This window comes from Schistocerca piceifrons, chromosome 5 (genome assembly GCF_021461385.2).
Source record: "Schistocerca piceifrons isolate TAMUIC-IGC-003096 chromosome 5, iqSchPice1.1, whole genome shotgun sequence".
Lineage (NCBI taxonomy): Eukaryota > Metazoa > Arthropoda > Insecta > Orthoptera > Acrididae > Schistocerca > Schistocerca piceifrons.
The window spans coordinates 355,677,989-355,704,087 of NC_060142.1; the positions used below are offsets into that span (position 1 = coordinate 355,677,989).

Sequence of the window (26,099 nt, forward strand, 5' to 3'; positions counted from 1 at the left end):
GTTTTTCTAGGATATTTACGAGTCAGTAGGTCGTAGCATAACTCTGTGTGCGTTCTTTCCTGTAATAGGCTAATATTTACCCTGACGTGGGGTAACATAGTAATCCAAACATAAAATAAATAGGAAGATGAAATTGCCGGTGCGAGGGAACCAACGAATATTTAAATTTAAACAACCGCATTGTTTAGTTGCTACTCACTCATTAGTGTTTGCATGAGACCATTTTTAATTGCCTTCGAGTTTAAAAACATGAAGAAATTGTGAATCTATACGACCGTGATAATACGTTTTCCGATACATACCGTTAGTTTGAGTTAATGGTAATAAATCAACAGTATTTTATTTAGTAAATTACGATGTGGGTATATACAAGTTCCATGTCAACGTGTCACTGTATGTAAACATATATTTAACTGTAAACAATGCATTATCTTAGCTTTAGCCTTTAAAATTTTGACCACTGTCTCAGATTAAAGCATGTCATATCTGATTATCAGACTGCGAATGTTAGCATATATATCTGACAACCTATTCAAGATGTTAATAATACCGTAGGAAAGAATGTATTTTTTTAGTGAGTTAACTATGTTTGATGGTGTACAGTTTTGTTGTGACACTAAGTTAAAGGGCCAGTGTAACTGTTACTTAGTTCCATGTAACCTTTTATACATATGACCTTTTGAAAATCAACACCATCCAGTTGTCAGTATCTCATTCCTGTTTGTTTTGCCCTGATATTTCCCACTGGTTTGTACTTCGTTGCAGTATAGTGTATATAAAGTAGCAAACGAAATGCATTGAGCATCCAGTCCTGTGTAGTCCATAAAAATGTTCTTTCTATTATACAATTTAGATTGAACATAACAGTGCTTTTGTAGCCTGTGCAAATAGTTCAGGGTAATTTACTGAGATTCAGATTGAATGACAACTTGCTTAATATTTCCAAAATCACAAAATCCTCCATTACACAATTGCACATTCTTTATTATTTGATTTTTTGATAGTTTGAATGTGAACATAAGTAGGCCTATTTGTCGTTGTTTACAAGCTGACTTATGTCTATAGTATGATCATAAGTTGTATCAAGTAGTAATTTACTCAATAGTGTTCCATGTTTATATCTTAGTAGAAAGCAGTTTCGTTTTGCTTTATTGCCTTAAATATAATTTTTATGTTGGTTTATGAGGATGCCCATAAATCCAAAAGGCATAATGACATATTCTGTGGAATGTGAATCTGTTCAGCCAGTGGCCAGTCTTGTCTTTTGTATCTGTGTTGGTGAGATAGAAATTACAGAAAATAATTAGTATTTTAAAAAAATGCTACTCTGCGTCTCAATATACAAAATGCACGCATTTTGTCTTCTTTAACCATATATGGATTCTCTTTTACTATCAAACATCAGAAAAGTATTCAGTTACTGCAACCATTAATTTACTGTTTTACCTGTTCGTTTATTTGTGCTTCTGTGTTATCAGGGGGCAGTTTGGCTGTAAAATTGTGACGGAAGGGCTGGGTTACCATATTTGTTATTTATTCATCTGTAAGCAAATTCTGGATATTACACTGATTTTGTCGTGCACTAGTTTTCACTGTATACATTCATTATTTATATTGAAATAGTTTCACATTGTAAACTTAGAAATACTGCCATCTTTTCTCAACTGTCTGCTGTGTTTGATGATATTTGCCATAAGAGAGGTGGGTGTATATTCCACCTTCACTATCAGCAAGTCAGTTACGGTAGCGGAATTGACTAGCAAACAGAGGAGCAGTGTCAACTCAACCTACCGATACCAGGAGCCGGCTTCATCTAAGTGCGTAATGTTGGTGTGGTGTGGAAGAATATAGGTATGCAAACAGAAAGAGAACAGATACTGACAATATTTGTGTTGCATCCATCTTATTTTTTGGAATGTAGGTTGTAGTGATGCTGGTCTTTAGGTTGGAAGGTGATAGTTTGGTTGTGAGTTGGTGAAGCCGATGAATGTAAAAGCCAACTGAAACTGAAGGTTGTGGTGAGAAGCTGACAGGTAGCGCAGTCCAGTGTTTACATCTGTGCGATATTGAAAAATGCAAGGGCTGGGGGGGGGGGGGGGGTGCAATATATAACTTACTGCCATGCAAACAAATTTGAATGCAAAATCTCAATGTGGTGACATATTGGTCTGTTGTGTTACTCATCTAGATCAGATTGAAATCTGACAGTTATGTTGAGTGTTAGCAAATCAATATAAAACACTTCACTTAATTTGAGGATCAAGTGAAAACAACATAAACCGTTTTGTGCCTTATTTGCAGGATAGTGACGTACACTGTCCCAGTAGTAAACATTTTGAATTAATCTATATCGTAATAGCTGGTAAAAGTGTATAAATACTAATAGTGTTTTGTTAATAAAACATGTTTGGTGTGGAAACTTCTTGAATATGTCTTGCTGTTTCTCTTTTGCTTTATTGTAATTGTGTAATGAGTGGTGTTGGTTGTTGTTGTGGTGGTGGTGTCATGTTTCATTTTCATTCTTTCCATACTCGTCAACAATGTAGTCCACTAAGCTTTAGCATATTAGTTACATCTGTCACTCAGTTTTCATAAGTGGTTGCTAAAACAACGCCACAGGTGATTTCAGTTCCTAGTGATCTCCTTTTCTGAGCCTATACTCCATCTCTAATGATGATAATAATAATGGAATGTACAACTATCAACTTCTTTACCTTAATTCCTCCCTTCCTTGCTCAGGTTGGTGAATAGACACAGAGAAACTTTCATTCCTCTTCCATCTTTACCATGCATGTCGATGCATCCCCCCCCCCCCTACCTTCTCTCAGAAAACACTCACACACCCCTCCTCCTCCTTTTTATCCTTCTCCCCCCCCCCCCCACTCTCTCTCTCTCTCTCTCTCTCTCTCTCTCTCTCTCTCTCTCTCTCTCTCTCTCTCTCTCTCTCTCTCTCTGCCGGCCGCTCTGGCCGAGCAGTTCTAGGCACTTCAGTCTGGAACCGCGCTGCTGCTACGGTCACAGGTTCAAATCCTGCCTCGGGCATGGATGTGTATGATGTCCTTAGGTTAGTTAGGTTTAAGTAGTCTAGGGGCTGATGACCTCAGATGTTAAGTCCATAATGCTCAGAGCCATTATCTCTCTCTGTTTTGCAAATTCTTTTGAGACAATTGCAAAGAGTGTAAGCATTTCAGTTCACTTAGAAACCTGTTATTAATATATTATTTTTAATTATATTAATATACGGTATAATGTTGTTGTTAATATTAGACTGCTCCTATGGGGACTTTTTTGGTAAGTTTCCACTTATGATTGACTGTATATCAGTTCCCATAGACTTGTACTATTATAAGACTCAGATGTTAATCTCTGTACAGTGCTGCTGCTACTACTACGTGATCAGGCCCAGTGGACCGCACGCATCTACAAGTTTCCTCCTCTACTGTATTCTGTCCGTTGCTGCTATCTGCCATTCGTCCATATCTATTGACACTTGGTTTAAATCTTCATGGAGTCCATCCCTCCAACGCTTCTTGGGTCTCCCTGGCAGTCCCCTTCCTGTAGGTGTGAAATCCAGGAGCTTCCGAGGCCATCTGTGATCCTCCATCCGGGCCACATGGCCGGCCTACTGCATTCGTTTGACAGTTCCTGCTATATTGGGCTGCTGGTGTAGTTCCTCTGTACAGTGCTATTTAATAAATTCTATTTTATTGCTAACATCTTTGTAATTAGATCTGCAGCCTCTGTTTGGATGTTAGAGAGGTCAGAAAAGTAACCACTTACGGTTTTCTTCAAGGAACAGTGATACTGTTTGCTAGAAGTTGTTGATCAAGACTGCGACACGTAAATCAGGATACCTATGTAGACAAGTTTTTGCACTCCCTTCCTAGATATTTTAACCACTGTGAAAGAAAATATCTTGTGTGTTGAGAATAAAACATAATTAAATATTACATCATGATTTACGTGTGGTTGGTTATGTTCCTATTGAGGGGAACAAAGTAAAAAATTATTATTTAAGCGGCACAATTATATAACCATTTTTACATGATACAAGTGTATTCCATTTGCAATGTGAGGAAGGAGTGGTGTTAGAGTCTGTAACCAAGACTAACTAAAATTCCTCTCCTGGTCAAAAAGGGGCAGTAGTGATGGGTCCTCCAGCTATATATCTCAGTCACACAGAAGTATCACTTAGGTCAGACTGCTTGTTTTCATAACACTATTTTTTGTGTTTAGCAATTATTCTGTTTCCTATAAAGTCTTCCCTGTAAGGTCTCTTTCCAGGGAACATAAAAATATCATATGTGGAGGGTACAGCCAGAGCTAGGGAGTACGGTGTGTATGAATCCATTTGCCTAAAAAGTCCCATACGCTTAGCATTGTTAGATATCATTACTCTTTAATTATTTCTGTAATGGCATATTATTTGCTTTTGACTTACCTTTCTCTTTTTAATACCCTCAGCAATGGCTGATATCAGTCATGGCTTAGAGGCACTACAGCTCTCGGTTGACAATTGCTGCCAGGGGCAAGTGAGGAATGTCACATGGGCTGAACCACATGTAGCAGTGGTGCACACCAGACGGCCTGATTGAATGTAGAGCAATCCATTGCAAGAGCTGCTATCAAGCATGCCATTCTGCTTATTGTATTTCGACCCACATTGTGCCTGCTCTTCTTTGTTCTTGTTATCGGTTTTTGTTCAGTGTTCTCTCAACAGACTTGGCTTTATTTACAGATTACATGTTTGAATTGGGAACAGACAGAAAACTCTCATCTCCCTATTATTTTACAAGCAAGTATCGATTATTGGGTGTACTCAAATGTCTGTTATCACTTCTGTTCAATCCATCGCATCCAATAATTAACTGGTACTCAACATCAGTATTTATTGTTCTGTGTATAATAAATAGTAGTGCTTTGTATTAGGTTCACCAACACTTCTAAATTCAGCTAAGTCATTTATTTAGTCATAGCCTTCTTCAACAGATGGAAACTTTTATTACAAGGACATATGAAATACTAAATGAACAATAGTTTGACATCATTCAAAGATACCTAAATATCACACATTCCGTAGTCATATTCAGTGGCACCCTCATGGTTCGCAGCATCAACTAGTTGACGTGTCCTGCCCCTTACCGAGCATCATAATCAGATGTTATTTACACACAGTGTGTGTCCACACCACACCACTGGGGACATCCGGAAAATTACCAGTAGACCAGAATAAATTGCAAATGTTATTGACTTAAAAGATTTTATTCGGTGGTTGGCTGACCTCACTTAAAAATTTGATGTGAAGGATTTGTATCTGTACAACACTGTGTGGTTGGAAGAACTGTCTTGATGAACAAGCCATTCCTTTTATAGCCACATTTCAGGCTATTATATCAATTTACAGTGTCTCGCACAGTCTTTCACATTTGATGGTATTTATTCCGATTAGCTGTGCTACTTTTGGCAACACATCCATGCAGAGGTTATCCTCTTCATTTAGGAAAATCAAACCAACATTACTTTCCCATCAGGGGGTTCATGACTCTTTCATAAGTACATCTGAGATGGGCATGGGGTTCCAAGCTATTGTACCACCTACATTGTTTCTGGTTGCAGTCTCTCATCCTTTACCATCCTTCATTCTCTTATACTTTTTCTGATGGTGGCAGTTTTTTAAGTCGACCTGGCTATTCTAAGTTCAGCTTTCTTTCCTTGGAACATTCATTCATTCATTTACTTTACATCACGTTTTGCCTAAGGTAATTTTTGGTTGCCTTCTGCATTTGACATCCATTTTCCAAATTTTTCTGTAGTGTAGACGGACTGGGGAGGAACGCCTTAAATAGTGCTTAGTGCGTACAGAGTTAAAGATCGTCTGTGCACGGCGCCTATGTAGACTGTTGTTTGTGCTTCTAAGCCAATACATTAGCCAATCCAATGTGGTGGGCTTGTTATTTCCCCTTCTCAGGAACCCTCTGACAACACAGGGATCAGGCTTCTGGTACCAGAGCTGCTAATTTCCCATGTGTACCAAGCAGTAGATTCCCGTATTCCTTGAACATCAGGACTCTGAGGATTGGGCATTATGCCAGATGGCCTTTGCTGCGGCTGGGTGGTACTCGTGGGGAAAGCACTTGATCAGAATAGGTGGCATCAGGGCAGACATTATGCACCTGGAACATAGCAAACTACGTGAAGATAATGGTCTATCTGATCCAACTGTCTCGTCACACAGGTATAGAAATTTCAGTGTGGACAGTTATAAGTGGCTATCCCATGGGAAGAGGGACAAACCAGATGTCGGAGTTAAACATTTTATCCAGTGCTTAGTATGTACTCAAAATGTTGGATACTTTTACTGTGACAAAGCCATTAATTTTAGTGGAACATATTAAAGATAAATTTTAAGAAGCTGAATCATTGGAAAAAAAATAGCAATGGATTACTAATGATTGAAGTCTCCTTTGGTGCAAAATTTATGGCTGTTACAGAATGTGAATGTCGCGGTGTCATATCAGAGACCATTGTCTCATACAAAACTTTTGGGTCAAGGAATCATCTCCTACAAAGACCTATGCTCCAAACAGACAAGAATTCTTGGGCTAATCTTGACCGACACGGCATACATTTTGTCTAACATATCCGAGAAAGTCCTAAGGATACCTGAACATATACAGGAGCCTTTTTCTTAGCCTTTGAAGGGAATGTCCCCCAGTAGAAATAGTCATGGTGTATAGATGTGATGTGAAACTGCCCATGGGGTGCTTCCAATGCTTTTGTTTTTGTCATATGTATATCATCCCACTGTGCAGTGGACCCAAAATGCGGTAATGAAGATAGAGCTTGTGAACAACCACCTTTGTAGGCGAGTTACACAGAGCACCATCCTCCATGTTCACCACTTTGCCCAGTTTTCAAGAAAGAGAAGAAAATTCAGGAATATAAATCTATTTACCACATCTTCTGTACTGTGCCAAGAAAAAAATGTGGATGCCTACACCCTGTTGATATCAGGACCAATTGTGTGAAAGTCACAGGCTTCCCTCCCACTACCCCAATTTTTTCCAAACCAGTTCTCCCATTTCTGCGTCACCATCTTAATGAACTACTGCTGGGTCGACAGAAGCATCCGATCTCACGCGTCGGCTTTGACCCGTGACGTAAGGGTGTTGTCGTGTGTGACGTCATGACGGCGCGGAGTTTGGTTTGAGTGTGGCTGTCTCCAGTTCTGTTTTATCTTATTTTATTTACTTTTCTGATCTGTTCGTTCTATCTCGTGAGTTTTTTTTTAATTTAAAAACATTTATTACTTATTTTAAATATCTGTTTCCTTGAATTTCTGTTTTAGTTTATTATATTTATCTTTCTGATCTGTTAGTTCTATCCCGTGAGATCTTCTATGGGTTGCAGGGGTTACGACCCCTGGGGAGGTGGGTGGGTATTCATGCATGGCTGTCTTCACTTACACGTTGTAGCTACGCAAGGCGTCTAAATTTGTTTATATTTAGTTTGCCCCCCACCCAAAACACCCCATTTCCCGCGCTTGTCCCGTTATTGTCATTAGGCTTCTTGTGGAAAGTGTGTGTGTTTGTTTTTGTTTCCACCATATTTGTGACGTCATGGGTCAAAGCAGACGGGCGGGATCGGACGCTTCCGTATTTCCCTACTGCTTACTTATGGCCAGAGTAACAGCTTCCTTTTCTCGCATGTACTAGTGACAGGGCTCTGTCTCAGGACCCCTCTTCCCGGAACTGCAGCCTGTGGGTCCCATGGCTGCCAGCTCTTCATCTGTCTCCACATTCATCATGGATGGGCCTTTGCAAGAATTACAGCCAGTAAAGGCTGTAAAGGAGGTGGAGGAGAATCAGGACAAGGCTTCTCCGGTGAACACAGATGCCTCACGTCCCCCCATGATGTCGTGTTCTGAACCTATGCTCGTTAATGGTTTTCAATCCCAGACTCTCATTAAGGAGGACTACAGTTCAATTCTGTGTTTGGCTGTCCAGATTTAGCTTTTCCATGATTTCCCTAAATCACTCCTGACAAATGCTGGGATGGTTACTGTGAAAGAGTATGGCTGATTTCCTTCCCCATCATTGAAGCATTCTGAGCTTGTTCTCCATCTGTAACGCCCCTCAGGGGCTCAGCATTCATTTGCTGAGTATAGGCTTGGCTACCTTGGGTTTCTTGAGTTGGGGACTGGTAAGCACCACCAGTCCTCTGTCACCGTAAGCTCTGGTCATACTTCAGTGACCACCATGCGGCGCAGCTGTGGAATGCTCTGTGGTTCGGAGAACAGCGGTCTTGGCTTCACCACCAGGACTGCGAGGAAGCTACACACCTCTATAAAAAAAACCTCAACCTCAAGGTTGCTACGTGCTGAGGAGGTGAATGGCTGTTGAGGTAAAACAGTTTTAACGGGCAACCTCTGGGGCACCTGGGGCCCCCCAGTTGCATAAGGCTTGCTCATGCATGCAGGGCTCTGCCTGAGTCGACGTTTGTTTCCCTAGCATCTCATGGGATCCCTATGGAATTGTCTTATGAAACTACTACTCCTGATGGGACGGGTGTACTGTCAGGTAGCACCTACAACCACTCATCAAAGAGAGCTCAGTTGGTGAGTCCTCCAGAAAAGAAGCCTCAGAATAATAGTAAGAGGGCATTAGTGTGCCTCAACACTTTCATTGTAATCAAGCGAAATGGTGGAAGCTTTGAGAAGATATCCCCTTTCTACATTCACAAGGCATTCGAAGGTATTGCCGGTTCTCTGAAAAGTGTCAAACGACTTCGTAATGGAATGATTTTAGTTGAAACTGCTAGTTCCAACCAAATATCTAGCTTCTGGGATGTAAGGCCATAGGTGACTACCCAGTCAAGATTGAGTTGCATAACACCTTAACTTTAGTAAGGGCATGGTTACCTGCTCCGATATAATGGAGGTGGACCCTGTGGAGTTGTGCTAAGAGTGGAAGAATGTGGGCGTCATGGAGGTGCAGAATTATATGAGGAGAGTCAATGGCAAATTGGAAAAATCGGCAATGTTTATTCTAACATTTAGTACTCCAGAATTACTGGAACATATCCTTGCAGGCTATATCCGCCTTAAGGTTTGCCCTTTTCTTCCTAACCCCATGGGATGCTATAAATGTCAAAGATTTGGCCATACCACTATTGGACGTAACGGGAAGGCTACATGTGACAATTGTGGAGGCTCCAGTCACGAGTCAGGGACTTCTTTTACACTTCCTCCGAAATGTGTAAACTGCTCTGGTGATCCCCCAGTGAGAAGCAGAAAGTGTGGAGTTTACAAGGAGGAAAGGAAAATTCAAGAGTTGAAAGTAAAGAGAACCATACCCTATGGTGAAATTAAAAAGACTTTCAAAGCTATGCAAGAACCAGTTGTTGTTACTTCTTTTGCATCAGCCCTTAAGACACCAATTGCTAAGGGTGATGCCTCCACACAAACTCAGACCACAGATTCAAGTATGAGCACATGCACTTGTTGATGTAGCTGTGGGGGAAATTCTCCACTTGCAACTGATGTCATTCAGAAGCCGTCAGTAGTATGCTTACCACTTGAGCCACATACCACTCCCCAACATCAGAAGCCAACTAAGCTACCCTGGCAACCCAGGCAACTGCATCCTCCTGTCAGCAAAGAAAAACGCCCTTCAAAAAGTAGTTCTAAGTCCAAGAAAGCAGTAGTTATACCCTTGGATCGACGAGCTCTCTCACTTTCTGATTGAGACTATGCCCTGAGGATATGGACTTCCAACCAGAGGAACCAGAGAGCATGGAACCGGCTAATATTCCCCTGACCTCCCTGGTAAATTGCTACCTCCGAAAGAGAACGAAAAGAACCACCATCACTAACCAATGGCTTCCACAGGGACTTCTGTGTTAGAGTGGAATTTGAATGAATATTGCTCACATTTGGAAGAAGTGCAGCTATTGGTCCAGGATAAATCTTTCTGCATCTGCTTACAAGAAATGCATCTTAGTCACAGACACACCTGCATTATGGGGCTACCACATATACAGGAAGGATAATACTACTGGAGACAGGGCTAAAGGTGGAGTGGCTATTTTCCTTGATGATAGATGCCACTCCTCCCCTGTCCCTCTTACCACGACCATGCAAGCAATTGCTGTGAAAGTTCTCACACCCTTTACTATCACAGTGTGTTCTTTTTACCTGTCCCCCCCCCCCCCCCCAATGATGTTTTGGATGCAGACTCACTGGCAGACCTCTTCCAGGCACTCTCACGTCCATTCCTCCTCGTGGGGGACTTCAATGCCCACAGTGTGCTACGAGGCTCAACTACTACTTCCTCCGGGGGTCGGATGATCGAGCAACTCGTCAATTCTAAGAATATCTACCTTATGAATGTGGGTCAAATGACTCACTTTTCCATAGCTAAAGGGTCTTTTTCAGCTACTGACCTTTGCCTTCATTCCTCAGCTATTGCAGACTCAGTTCAGTGGGAAGTGTCTCCAGATTTACATTCTAGTGACCACTTCGCGGTGTGGATCTGTCTGCCGACTGGGACAGTGACCAGCAGGAGTCCGCGCAGGTTTATGATACAAAGGGCAAATTGGTTACAGTACAGTCGACAGGCTATTTTTGAACGAAAGGATTGTGCACAAGAGGTGGTGGCCCATGTCGCTCATGAGATCCGAAGGGCTGTCACAGAGTTTATCCTGGGTCTAGTAACCACCTCGGACGACAGCTTGTACCGTGGTGGAATGTGTACCGTGGTGGAATGACGACTGTTGATTGGCAATCAGGGCCAGATGGATAGCTCTTCAGAACTTCAAACAGTGTCCAACTACAGACAATCTTCATGCCTTCAGGTCTGCAAGAGAACATGCAAAGCGAGTGGTCGAAGAACGGAAGAGACCTTCCTGGAGGGAATTCACGACTTCCATTAATCGGTCCACTTCCGCTGTGCACGTTTGGGAATCAATAAGACGGATTTATGGCCTTGTCAAATAATGGGGTCGTGGTGGACTCACCAGAAGACATGGCTCACATTTTAGCAGAACATTTCTTTACTGTTACTTCGTCATCCAGACAAGCTCCTGCTGTTCAGATATTCCATTGGATTGCAGAGATGAGGAAGCTCAATTTCTTCCCACATAACTAGGAAGTCTAAAATCTTCTGTTCTCCATGTGGGAACTGGAATCAGCATTATCTGCAGCCAGAGACTCTGCTCCAGGACCTGATCAGATCCATTGTACCATGCTTCGTCATCCGTGCCCTGAAGCGAAAGGTCAGCTCCTCTCTTGTTTCAGTCAGATCTGGTTTGATGGACAGTACCCCACGACTTGGAAGGAGGCAATATTAATTCCATTCTGGAAACCAGGCAAGGACCATAGCGCCCCTAACAGTTATCGGACTGTCGCCTTTACCAGTTGTATGGGTAAGACTCTAGAACGCAAGGTCAACCACCACTTCGTCTGGCTGCTAGAGTCCTGAGGTCACCTGAGCCACTCCCGGTGCTGTTTCAGGTGCTACCGCTCCACTCTTGACAACTTAATTCTACTGGAGACGGCGATACAGAGTCCTTCTTACGCCAAAACCATTTAGTTTGTGTGTTTTTTGACCTCAGAAAAGCATATGACACTACTTGGAGGTACAACATCCTTCGCCAACTTCATGAATGGGAGCTGCGTGGACGCCTACCGCTTCTGATCCAATCCTTTCTCGAGGACTGGCGTTTTCATTATCGCATAGGCCATGCCATGTCCAATTGCTATGTTCAGGAGAATGGTAGTTCCAGGGCAGTGTCCTCAGTGTCACATTGTTTGCCATCGCTGTCAGTGGCATTTCCTCCACAGACAGGAGCCCTGTCAAATGCTCTTTGTTTTCTGGATGACATTGCAATCTTCTACTCTTCCTCTGATCTTACGACGACAATGAGGCAGCTACAGCTGACAATTAGGAGGCTGGCAACCAAGGCCCAGACAACTGATTTTCGGTTCTCACCTGAGGAGGTTGTGTGTGTCAATATTAATTGTGTTCATCGGAATTTTAACCAACTAGAGCTTACAATGGGGGACCGTATTTTTCGTTTTCAAGTCATTGTGCTCTTATTGGGTTTATTATTTGACAAGAAATTAACATGACTCCCATACATGAAAGGCCTACGAACAAAGGGCTTCTGGTTGTTGAACATTTTGAAATGCCTTGGCGGAAAAATATGGGGAGCTGACAGGTCTCGCCTCCTGCAGTTTTAGAGCGCATTTGTTCAATCACGCTTCGACTATGGCAGTGTGGTCTACAGATCGCCCCGTCCTTCCTCCCTCCGGATGTTGGATGCTGTCCACCATGACAGCATTTGGATATCAACTGGAGCCTTTCAGACCAGTCCAGTTCAGAGTCTGTGTGCAGAGGCTGGTGAACCACCACTCTGGATTTGGCGGCGTATCTCTTTGGCTCAACAGGTGCTGAAAATCTCAGCGTCACCTCTGTCATTGGTATTTAGTTCAGTGATCCAACCCACCTTCAAACGAATGTTCAGGAATCGGCCTCAAGCAACCCAGCTGTTTGGTATATATGCTACAGACTGATTCAAAGATCTGGATCTGTCACGCATGCCCCTACCATGGGTCCGGGGGTTAGAGCAGGCCGGAGGTGTTCCTGCCTGCTGTAAGAGGTGACTAAAAGAAGTCTCACATGCTTTGGCCTTTATGTGATGGTCCCCTGTAGGGTTTGACCTCTATTTTTCAAAATTTTCCTGAAGAGCGAGCCAATTTAGGAAGGGCGCCTTACATGATGCATCGTGTCCATCAGGCATTGAGCTCTTTAGCCCACTTCCTCATCGTCACATTTCATTCCTGCCCATTCTCCATCACCTTCATGGGTGCGTTTTCCACCATGCACTATGCAGTGTCGCTTTTTGCGTCGACGATGAGCATGGACTTCTTTGGACCTGATATCCAGCACAGTAGCCAGTCTATTGTGCTGGAGTAGCCATGTACCCTGTTGTTTGTAGCCCCCGGGCCACACAGAGATTGCTCTTCTGATGCCTGCGCCGTTAGCTCCCCACATATGCCAAGGAGTAGATGCCCATCTCCCTGGGGCATTGGGACTCTCGGCAATGGCCATCCTGCCAGGTGGCCTATGCTGTGGCTGGGTGGCACCCATTGGGAGGACCCCTTGTCAGAGTGGGTGGCATCAGGGCGGATGACACGTGATGAAGCGTAGTCCATCATTTCTCGCTGGTGGTGAAACACGAGCAGTCTCTAAGCAATCACGAGCTCAACTCAACACACAGAAGTATGACCCCAAATCGTTCCGCTCCCTCGCCACACCGTGGAAGGAACTTCAGGCTAAGGATGGCAGTGGATCTTATTTGCCGTAATACCTTTCATGTTCGAGAGCTGATTGGGAACCTTTCATGATGATGAAGCCTCAGTTTTTTGTTGAGCGTTTAGAGGACAAGTTTGGAGAGGTGGTGGGCTTGTCCAGAATGACATCTGGGTCACTCTTCATCAAAATAGCATCCTCTGCCCAGTCACGGACGTTACTCGCTTGTGACAAGCTGAGGGATGTTTCTGTAACCTTCACACCCCATAAGAGCTTAACTATGGTCCAGGGTATCATATTTCACAGGGACTTCTTTTGCAATCTGATGATGAGATGCGCGCCAGTTTAGAGCAGCGAGGGGTACATTTTGTCCATCGTGTCCACCCGTGTCTGAGGGATATTCAGGCTGCCACCGGTGCCTTCATCTTGGACTTCGGGGGTGATACATTGCCCGAGAATGTCAAGGTGATGGTTTACCGCTCTGATGTAAATCCCCATATCCTTCCCCTAGTGCAGTGCTTTAAGTGCTGGAAGTACTTCCAGTGTCACATGTCGAGATTGCAGACGCCCATCACATCCAAATACTCCATGTGTCCTGCCTCCCATTTGTGTCAACTGTGGAGAGCACCATTCGCCTTGCTCGCCAGACTGCAGGATTCTCCAGAAAGAAAGTAAAATCATGGAGTACAAGAACTTGGATGGACTGACATCACTGAGGCCAATAGGAAATTTGAGCACTTACATCCTGTGGCTATGACCAACCCCAATCACCTCTCAGAGCTGAAAGACTATACCTGCCCCCTTGATGGTGGGGGGCGTTTCCCTTCCTGTTCCTCCCAAACCACCTACATCAGGAGCAACATCCCTCCCCTCCGTCCAACCATCAGGGACTTCCGCCCCCACTTCTAAGCCAGAGAGGCATAAGTCTTCTTCGGCTCCTCTGACTAGGAAGGGGTCTCTTTAGTCACTCCCTTCCCGGGTTTCTGCTAGTGGGAAAGATGACACCCACTAGTGGCTGAAGAGCTCAAAAGCATCTGGTCGTAGGGCTTCACACTCATCCTCCATCCCAGAGACTGAGCCAGTGAAGTCCTCACAGCCAGGGAAATCCAAGGAGCAGCGAGAGAAATCCAAACACAAGACCCATGAGACCAAGGAAATTTCGGTGGCACCCACACCACTGATACCTACAAGCTATGCATCTTTGGATGGAGTGGAGATTCTGGCATCCACTGAGGACCTAGGTAACGCCAGACCCTCAGGCACAATGGATATAGACTGCTCAGGCAATAAGTCGTTGGCAGCAGGTGACTCTGAGGCATAAACTGCCTCATTGAATGTTCCATGCCTTCCCAGTCTCACGATGACGTCATCTTCCAGTGGAATTGCGGTGGTTTATTCCACCACCTGGCCGAACTACGGCAACTGTTAAGCTGTACACCTGCTATCTGCATTGCCCTCCAAGAAACCTCGTTCCTAGCAATGCAGACCCCTGCCCTCTGTGGCTATGAGGGGTATTACAGGAACCGTAGCAACTATAATCGAGTGACAGGTGGAGTTTGTGTTTTCATGTCCTAGTTCATGTCCTAGACTCAGTCTGTAGTGACACTGTGCCCTTGAAACCCCTCTTGAAGCTTTGGCTGTCAGAATAAGGACGATGCAGGAGATAACTGCCTGCAATGTAAATCTTACTCCAGATGGTGCAGTACCCCTGAATGTATTAGCTCCACTGATTGATCAACTCCCTAAACCTTTCCTAGTTTTGGGAGATTTTCACGCCCGTAACCCCTTGTGGGGTGGCACCTGCTTACTGGCGAAGGCAGAGATGTCGAAATTTTACTGTCTGAATTCGACCTCTGTTTCTTAAATACTGGGGCCGCCACAGATTTCAGTGTGGCTAATTAATTTATCAATTTGCAGCCCAGGACTTCTCCCATCTATCCACTCGAGAGCACATTATGACTTGTATGGTAGTGACCACTTCCCCATCTTCCTGTGAGTCCCCGGCGTCAGGCCCACGGACACCTGCTCAGATGGGCTGTAAACAAGGTGACTGAGAAACTCGCACCTCTGCTGTCACCACTGAATCTCCCCCACACGGAAACGTAGATGTGATGATTGAGCAGGTGACTACAACAAACCTTTCTGCTGCAGAAAACGCGATCCATTGCTCTTTAGGGTCCCCCTGGCGAAAGGCAGTCCCTTGGTGGTCGCCGGAAGTCGTTGAAGCAATTAAGGAGCGTCAGAGATCTCTACAGCGGCGTAAGCGGCATCCTTCCCTGGAGCACCTTACAGTCTTTAAACGACTCCATGCCCGCATTCCCCAACTTATCAAACGATGGAAGCCGGAGTGTTGGGAGAGAGACCTCTCGACCATTGGGTGTCATAAGTCACCTTCCCGAGTCTGGGCAAAGATCAAACGTGTTTTCAGGTACCAGACCCCAACAGGTGTTCCCATTGTTACCATATATGGCGTGTCACCTACTGTGCCCTTGCACATTGCCCTGACACTGTTCCTGGGCCTGATCAGATCCACAGCCAGATGATTAAACATCTGTCATCTGACTACAAGCGACATGGCCTCATCATCTTCAACTGCATCTGGTGCAATGTCGTGTTTCCATCGCTATGGCAGGAGAGCACCATCATTCTGGTGCTCAAACCTTGTAAAAGCCCGCTTGATGTGGTTAGCTATCGTCCCATTAGCCTCACCAACATTGTTTGTAAGCTGTTGGAACATATGGTGTGTCGGCAGTTGGGTTGGGTCCTGGAGTTGTGGCTTACTGGCTCCATATCAGGGTGGCTTCCGCCAGGGTCGCTCTACCACTGATAATCTTGTGTCCCTCGAGTCAGCCATCCAAACAGCCTTTTCCAGATGCCGACACCTGGTTGCCATCTTTTTTGATTTATGAAAAGTGTATGTGGGGTCTCCGGGGCCCACTCCCGATTTTTATCCAAAATTTCCTGTCACTTTGTACTTTCCATGTCCAAGTTGGTGCCTCCCATAGCTCCCTGTATTCAGCAGAATGGAGTCCCGCAGGGCTCCGTATTGTGTGTGTGTCTATTTTTACTGGCCATTAACAGTCTAGCAGCAGCTTTCAGCCCTCCATCTCTCCTTGTCTTTATGCAGACAACTTCTGCAACTTCATCTTTGTCCACAGAGGCCATATTGAACAGCATTCCTTCCTGGATGATTGCAGTGTATTCACTGCAGAGCTGGTGGCCATATCTCGTGCACTTCAGTACATCCGTTCATGCCTCGAGGAATTGTTTCTTCTGTGTACTGACTCCTTGAGCAGCCTATAAGCTATCGACCAGTGCTACTTTTGCCATCCTTTGGTGGCGTCCATCCGGGAGTCTGTCTATGCCCTGGACCAGTTCCATCGTTCAGTGGTGTTTGTGTGGCCACCAGGACACGTCGGAATCCCAGACAGTGAACTCGCTGACAGGCTGGCCAAACAGGCTACACAGAAATCGCTTCTGGAGATGGGCATCTCTGAACCTGACCTGCGTTGTGACTTATTCTGCAGGGTTTTTTCGGCTTTGGGAGATGGAATGGCATATCAGTATGCACAGTAAACTGTGTGTCATTAAGGAGACTATGAGTGTGTGGAAGTCTTCCATGCAAGCCTCTCACAGGGACTCAGTTGTCCTCTGCCGGCTCCACATTGGCCACACTTGGGCGACCCGTGGTTGCCTCCTGTGCCGTGAAGACCCCCCTCTTCTAAGCCAATCTTGGGCATGAAAATACACACCCAGGGATGGAACGCACTGCTGCCTTGGTGTCTTCAGAGGCCCAAAGTGATTTTAAGATTGAGACAGTACAGGAAAAATTGCACCCCAGATTTGGTTTTTACAACTTTGTTTTCATCTATTTTAAGTATGTGCCATTGTTTATCGTTATTTATACAGATGGATCCCAGCAGAGGAATGCACTCGGTTGTTCTATGGTTTTCCCTTATAGGGTTTTTAAAGTTCGTCTTCCAGAACAATTTACAAGTTATGATGCGGAGTTATATGGCATTCTGATGGCACTGGAGAGGGTTCACAGACATCACCGTACGAGTTCTCTTGTCTGTTCCGACACTCTTAGTATGCTGCAGGCACTTCACCAAATGTATCCAGTAGACCCGTGGATTCAGCTCATCCATGACTCCTTATGGCAGCTAGAAAGCCGTGGCAAGGTGGTGATCGTTTGCTGGGTACCTGGCTACATTGAGATACAGGGTAACAACATGGCTGACAAAGCTGCCAAGGAAGCATGTTGGGATAGTACTCTCCATCAATGTCCCATCCTATTGCACGCCATTATCTCATTCTCTGACAGATGCATCATGCATCAATGGGAGACTGAATGGTTGCAGGTGACGGACAACAAACTGCAGTTGCTCAAATCGACCACAAAGGCTTGGCGAACTTTTTCAGCCTCGCCGCTGGAAGGTTTTGTTTACCACACTGCGCATCAGGCATAGTCCTTTGACATGTGGCTTCCTCCTCCCGTGGGAGGATCCACCATTCTGTGAAGTTTGTGGCATGTTGCTTTGAGTTCAGCATATTGTGGCTATGTGTGTCCTGTATACGGATATTAGGACAGCCCTCGGTCTCACTGGAGATATGCCCACCATCCTCACAGATAGATACCGATACCAGTGTTACAGGAATAGTGAAATGTTGGGAACGGTCAGGCCTCATCCCTAAAGTGGTGGGGAAAGGCGGCAGACTTTAAAACATTATAAACTACTCCACATGTGGGTACAGCCATAGTCCCCACCCATGAGATTTGCATGTTGACTTCTCGTCAGCACAATGGTGATGTCGAGCGTCCCCTCAACCTAAATAATCGTCATCATCATCCATCTTTAACGATCATGATGTCGACAGGTCTTTAAACTCTTAACATGGACACTGAGTGAGGTGACACAGTGGTTAGCACACTGGACTCGCATTCGGGAGGACGACAGTTCAATCCCGCGTCCGCCCATTCTGATTTAGCTTTTGGCAGTAAAGAAAGGTCACTTGGGCTATCTCTACTAGGGGGGGATTGGACTACCTAAGTCACCTCTTCCTATGAACTGGAGGGGGGAAAGGACTCGAACTGAAGTCTTTATTTCATGCAGTACAGCCATGCAGTGTGTGTGCTCACCAGAAGCTCCAGATTTCAACTGACTTAGTACACAGTACCACCACCAGAGAGCGCTGTCATCTGTTCCGTGACATAATCCAAGATGGCTGCCATGATGTCAACTGATGACACAAGTACTGTTAGCCAAGATGGCTGCAAACAGTGGGTTCACCACGAGGTCCGACCCTAGTATACAGTACCACCACCAGAGAGTGCTGCCGTAACATGAGCTGATGATGTGACTACAGTTATTCAAGGTGGCGGCATACATTGTGTTCACCACATGGCCTAGTGCCCAGTAGTCACCAAAGGGCACTGTCGCTTATGACATCATCTGATGATGTGAGTACCGTTACCCAAGATGGCCGCATACACTGTATTCACCATGAGGTCTAAGTGGTCTAGTACATACTGCCACCATCAGAGCACGTGATCGTTCATTCTGTGACGTAACCCAAGATGGTGGGTGAAATGGTGGGAACTAATAGGAGTACTTAATCTGGTCACATGCTAGACTTCAGCCAATAGGATGGTAGTATCTGGTGATGTCATTGTAGGAGACATAGGTGAGGCACAGCAGCTCTGGGGCCTCAGTCTTGTTCAGTCAATTAGCAGCATCAGAAGAAGAAGAAGAAGAAGTAAAACAATGTGGCATCAGCAGCAGTCGCACCACAGCACAGTCATGCTGAACAGGATTAAATGGAAAGGTAAGTATCCCATATCACATCATTCTCTCTGCTTAGCCTTAGTATTATTATAATTATTATTATTCAAAGTTTTCATGTCTTGGTCCATATCTAATGCTTCCTCGTCTTTGTTCAACAGGGTCGAGGGCCAACATGCCAAGCTCTGTGGCCACATCCAGGCCTGTAGCCACCTCGGCTGCCATCTCATCGAGACCTGCAGCAACAACCTCCAGCGTGTCTGAACCAGTAGGGGCCACGTGGGATCCGGTAGCGCACATGGCACAATTGATGGAGCAGGACAAGAAGTTCCTGTTGTCTGTCCCAGACATTGATTTGTGTGATGAGGACAACTGATCTGCACCCGACACATCGAATGCTGTCGCTGGTAGTGTTAAACAACAAGATGGAGGTCAGTACTGGTCACCAACATATGGCCCATCCTGGCAGAACATTTCTGTGATAGTGCAACCACGGAGTGCAGATACTGTGGATAAGAAGGTGTCGAGTTCACCTACACGTTTGACCTCCACATGCAATTTAACTCCAAGTGGGTCGAAATGTGTGAATGTTGCTATAGAAGAGCATCATGTCTGGGGGTTGCATGTGAGAATGGAGATTGAAAATGTATCCAAATGTGTTAACGTGCCAATTTCTGAGTTCGACTGGGATGAAATATGTTGTGCAGAGAGTTCCATCAATCAGCAGATGACTACAGAGTATTATCCAACTCGTTCTCCCCAGACATTCGCCTTACTGGTGTGACACTTTCTATTACAACAGGGTATGATGACTGTGCATTATGTGTGAAATTGGGTGGCAACTGTGTTTATCTAAGACATGCCTAAGTAAATAAATGTCGTGTGACTAGGGCCTCTTGTCGGGTAGACCATTCGCCGGGTGCAAGTGTCTCGATTTGACGCCACTTTGAAGGCTTGTGCGTCGATAGGGATGAAATGATAATGATTAGGACGACACAACACCCAATCCCTGAGTGAAGAAAATCTCTGACTCAGCCAAGAATCGAACCTGGGCACTTAGGATTGGCATTCCGTCGCACTGACCTCTCAGGTACCGGGGGCAGACGTGCCTCAGTTATGAAGTTATACAATCTGGACACTGCCATTCGTCTTGCACAGGACAGTCTGAACCATTGGCTGCCAGCATAGACTCTGCATGCAGTGATGTTGTAAACTCCCTACGTATGTATAGTATACATGTTGACAATCTTAAGCAACACCTTTGTTCGCAAATGAATGCTAAACCTAAAGAGAAACAGATTAAATTGTGTGTGTGTGTGTGTGTGTGTGTGTGTGTGTGTGTGTGTGTGTGTGTGTGTGTGTGTGTGTGTGTGTGTGAAAAACCTGAGTAATCTGAGTACTGTGAGTCATCGGGATAACGGAAGCATCCGATTCCACCCGTCTGCTTTGACCAGTGACGTTACCAATATGGCGGAAACGACCATTCACAACTCCCATACTGCTCCTAGGATGTCATCACATGAACATAACAAACACGAAAAAAGATCGAAAAACCACCAAACAGACATTCCTCCAAAAATATAATGAAACTAATGGGACAAGTGGGGGATATTGGGGGTTTTTGGGTGCGGACAAACTAAATATAAACACACACCACAACACCAAACGACAAAAAACACTAAAATAACAAGACCCCACAACCTTCCCAAATTCCACTACACACAAAAATCACCTGGAATCGACCACTTCCCTTGACCTATATAGGTCAACAGTAACATCCAAGCTGCTCGGGATTAGCCGAGCAGTCTAAGGTGCTGCAGTCATGGACTGTGCGGCTGGTCCCGGCAGAGGTTCGAGTCCTCCCTCGGGCATGGGTGTGTGTGTTTGTCCTGAGGATAATTTAGGTTAAGTAGTGTGTGAGCTTAGGGTCTGATCTTAGCAGTTAAGTCCCATAAGATTTCACACACATTTGAACAGTAGCAACCGATATCACACCATAAATCTCAAAATTTTCACCACCACCACACTTAATCCTACCCCAAAAAAAGCATCTAGAAAATCAAAATTGGAATTGAACTCTTTCCTTGACCTGTTATCCTTACGACATCTCCACATGTAGCTGTCCCTGGTCCAAGACGCCGTAACTTTAGTAAGCCTCATTTCTGAACAACACGCTGAACACTTCATGACTTCAGCCAACAGGCAGAAAAGCTGAAGAAATTTTATTAGAGACAACACACTGTCCCCCATCATCACTGACAACCGCAAACTGTTGACCTTGTCAGTCATATCCATACCTACCAAAGACATAAACAAGCCATTTACCAAAATTCACACACGATGAACAGAAAAAAAAAGACTACACTAATGTCGACATAGCAAAACCAAAATCATTATCTCTCTGAAAAATATACCGCTGAAAGCACAGTCACCACCGTTACCACACACATGCAATGCTACCACGCAAATGAACCCCATACGCCACATAACATGCTACCCATAAACACACCACCAGAGATCACCACCAATCACATCAAAACAACAACTACAAACACGCCACTCTCACAAACTAAACTCCGCGCCGTCGTGACATCACACACAACAGCCATACGTCACGGGCCAATGCCAATGGGTGGAATCGAACGCTTCCGTTGACCCGAGTCATCTATTTGCTTTAGTGGGATACGTGCTGAATTTATCACTTGTCAAAAAAGTTTATTTGGTAAATACTGTACAGGTGTAAGGAAGAAGATACATGCAGATTGTAATGATATTAATGTAATACTCCACCCCATGTATGATATTTAAATAAATAATTTATGTATATATAATCTCAAACCGTGTTTGTGTTTTATTTCATACCTCTCTCATTATAATCGAAGTATTACAATGCTATATGAGTTAGTGAGATGATCCTTGATGAAGTTACTCTTCATGGGTAAAATATATAGCTGTTTTCTCTGTGTAGTCAATATAGCTCAGTCGGTTAAGTGATGGAACTATAGTGGCTACACATATTATTATCCTTTCAAGTGTATTTTTCTATATATGCCAACTACTTGTCTGTACCTGGCATAGTTAGTATCATGGCATGCTGGGTGAAACACTCTCGCCACAAGGACTTTGTTGTCGGTGACTGGTCCTGTGAAGATGCAAATTAAGACCTGAAGAAGAACGGAGTTCTCCTTCCTGATAATATATGAGCCATTATTGTAGGTCCATCCAATTGTGGGAAGACTAATGTCCGCATGACTCTGCTAACACATGTAGATGGGGTTTGATTTGAACATGTTTGTGTATTTTCAAAAACAGTTTCAACCCAAGTGTCAGCTGTTGCATGAGATATTGTGCAGTGTAAATGGTGTTAGATATGACATTCAGTGAAAGTGTTGATATTCCACCACCTGAAAAAGCAAAGCCAAATACTGTCTTCATACTTGAGGATGTTGCTGTGGAAAACCAAGATCAAATTCCCAAATATTTCTCTTTCGTCTGTCATATGGGTGCTGATGTATTTTATCTAAGTCAAACATGTTTCAGAATCCCCAAACAGTTGGTTAGGGATAACGCAAACCTCATTATAGCCTTCAAACAAGACAACTGGAATTCAAAACACATTTACCAGGCACATGTCAGAACGGACATGTCGTTCAATGACTTTGTAAAGGTATGTGCAGATTGCTGGTATCATTCACAGTATGGGTTTCTCATTATTGATAAAACAAGAAAACTGAATGATGGTGGGTACAGGCGAGACTTTCAGGAGTTTTTGCGAATATAGCACAGTAAGAGAGGTTGGTACATCAGTCTGTGCTACACCATGGACAAATTTGCGCGTATGTCTCCCTCTCAACCCGAGAGTATAGGTGTACACAGACAGAACATTCGCCTGTACATGGATGCGATAATTAGGCAATTGGGCATAAAGTTGCAGGTATGCGCAGGGAACTAGAGACGTTTTACCAGACTCTTCTGAGAATGGTGAATACATTAAATGGGCTAGTTAATCAAGCCAGTAAGAAAGTAACGTACTTAACTGCAAAGGTCAAGGCTATTGAGGGGAAAATAGATGTAGACTTCCGTGTTGTTGAGAAGGGCGATCGGGATCATAGTAAGAGGAGGAAGAAAATGACTGGATATATAAAGCCTCACGCTGCAGAGATGTCTGATTAGTATACACAGAGATGTTGATGAAGCAGAAAGTGATTCAGGCCCATAAAACAGTTCGTGAGAAATTGCAATTGTGGTTGCCAAGGTTAGGGCATACGGATACACAGCAAGCATTAAGAGAGATCTTTAAGCCGGTTACTGAATGTCTCTAACAGCTCTCAGCAAAAACAAAAACACACGGTAATGAGGGTGTTGCCATTGATGAATTCATTATTCATCACACCCCCGGTCAGATAGATAGAACATTCGGCGTCAGCAGGGGAAGACCGTACATGTAGGGTACACATCCTATAACTTTAACTGATGACACAATACAGATTGGTGATAGGTAGTTTGAGAGAACACCCAGCTCAATGAATCTTATTTTCCTAAGACCTACCAAGAAACCTATAAATTATTCAGTTAATGATAGGGAAACATACCGTGAAACACTGCACATGACTGGTGTATGCAAGAACACGAAAAGCCTGAGCAACAAAAAATATAAAACCAATACGTGAAGGCGAAAACAACAACAGCAGCAGCGGTGATGGTATTGCCATTGAGCATAAAGCAGTGAGCAATCGAATCCCGCAGTATATATATTATGACGACTCGAACGTACTAATAGATCGACTACGGCTGCTCATGACATCAGCTGTTGCAGGTAATACAGCTCATTCGAATGAGGTTGTCTCGATAATCTCCGAGTTTTGAGAGAGAGGTATCATCGAATAAGTATGGCGACAGTAGTTCGAGAACTGCACAAACCTGCACGAAAAACATACCCTCACCCGCATGTTATGATTAAAGGTTTGGATGACTTTTGGCAAGCTGATCTTGTAGATATGAGGGAATATTCACATGAGAATAATGGATTCAAATATATTTTAATGGTTATTGATACATAATCCAAATTTTCCTGGGCATTACCTGTCAAAACAAAAACGGGTCGAAATGTCACCGATTTTTTTGAGCGCTTGCTACAGACAGGGACAAATCGATGCACAGACAACCTCCAAACCGATCACGGTTGGGAGTTCTACAATAGCTGTTTCAAGACAGTGATGCAGCGGTACGGAATACATGACTACTCAACATACACTCACTTGAAGGCAAGTATCGTGGAGCATCTGAACAGAACAATAAAAGGTCGAATGTGGATGCATTTTAACCTACACGGCTCATGCAAATGGATGGATATCCACCCAGAAATAATTGCTTAGTATAATCGAACCAAACATAGCATAATAAAAATGAGACCAATCGATGTTCGTGATAATAGACTCATGGATACGGTGTACTGTTGCCTTAAGATGCTGAATCCACGTAAACAGAAATTTAATGTAGGTGATTTGGTGCATATCTCAAAACACAAAACGGCATTTGAGAAATCATACCAACCGATCTGGTGAACTGAGATATTTAGTTTCAAAGGTGCAAGGAACAAATCCTAGAACTTATATATTGAAGTATAGTAAAGGTGAAGAAATTGCAGGCTGCTTCTACACTGAGGAGTTGCAGAAAATCTCAGAACTGGATGTTTTTTCCTCACTGGTTATGAGATAGGGAAATAAAGCACTAGTCAAATGGCTTGGTTTTCCTGCTACACAAAACAGCTAGATTGACGCCGATGACTTGCTATATTATGGGCATGCATAGTCCACAACCACCACAGTAGCATAACATGCATGCTAGGACACGCATTAGAGGAGGTGGTGGTATTCTAGACAAACTACCAGTGGATTTACACATCCCTGGGTATAACTACTGTGGACCTGGGACAAAACTTCAGAAACGCTTGGCGCGAGGTGATAAGGGTGTTAATCTGCTCGACGAAGTGTGTTGGAACACGACATTGCATACATTGCAAACAAAGAGCTATCAAGTCATCACATTGCAGATAGGATTTTAAATGATAAGGCTAAGGCGATACGGAGAAGAAAGGATGTTGGTATAGGTCAATGCATCACAGCATTTGCATTTGATAAAAACCACGTGTGGAAAAATCAGTTTGGGTTTAGGAGTGATGAATTTCAAGTGAGTTATGAATGCTGGGCGTTGTGCACTAAACAAGAAGAAGAAGGGCGGGAAGCAGGGCTGTTTGAAGAACTGTATCCTGACAGCGATGTATGCAGCTAAAAACGAACTGAAGCAGAAAGATGCAGGAAGAAGAGGAGGATCGTTTAAAGCACCTCGAGTTCTACCAATACCCAAGACATCCAGTGGGTTTATTCCATTTCTCATTGCAGCCCTCTCCACAGTCTCAGTGATAGGTTCCCTTGCTGGTGGTGCTGCAGCTATTGCTCGAACGGTCAAGAACGTGCAAAACTCCCAAGCACAGTTAGAAGAGGCAAGAAGACAACAGCATGATGGAAGCCGCAGCCATTCGAAAAGAACTATACTTGAAACCATACAGGAAAGGGCTTGGCCTATTCATAAATAAAAAAAAGCCTATTAGCCATCCTACCAGATCGACCAATCACTAATACAGGTCATCTCAAGTTTGTTAGAGATAAATTGAAGATCCTAAGATTCCGTAGTGTGTTTATGAGGGATCCAGTACCGAAGACAATGTGAAAAACTGGTGAATGCGGCATTGTGAATTTGGATGTTGCTGGAGGCCCTGGCACCCACTGGGTGTCATATGTTATGAAAAATGCAGATACCATCTATTATTTCAACTCATTTGGTGACCTGCAACCACCAGAAGAATTACAACGTTACTTCACTCACAGAAGATGAGACGTGTGCTCTACAATTATCGACGCTATCAGGACTTTAATACCCACCTCTGTGGACATATATGCATCATGTTTCTCTTGACATTCACAAAGAAGAAGAAGAAGCATGC

General features: G+C 44.1%; 2 protein-coding genes across 2 annotated transcripts in view; both read left to right on the forward strand.

Annotated features, from left to right (window-relative positions):
* The window catches only part of LOC124798705, a 478,156-nt gene that overhangs the window by 425 nt on the left and 451,632 nt on the right, over window positions 1-26,099 (forward strand). The window lies entirely within an intron of this gene.
* On the forward strand, window positions 17,977-21,882 carry LOC124798704. The gene is made up of 2 exons (XM_047262214.1): window positions 17,977-19,139; window positions 19,258-21,882. Exons 1-2 carry the CDS (start codon window positions 18,962-18,964, stop codon window positions 19,470-19,472), a joined length of 393 nt encoding a protein of 130 aa, XP_047118170.1. The 5' UTR covers window positions 17,977-18,961; the 3' UTR covers window positions 19,473-21,882.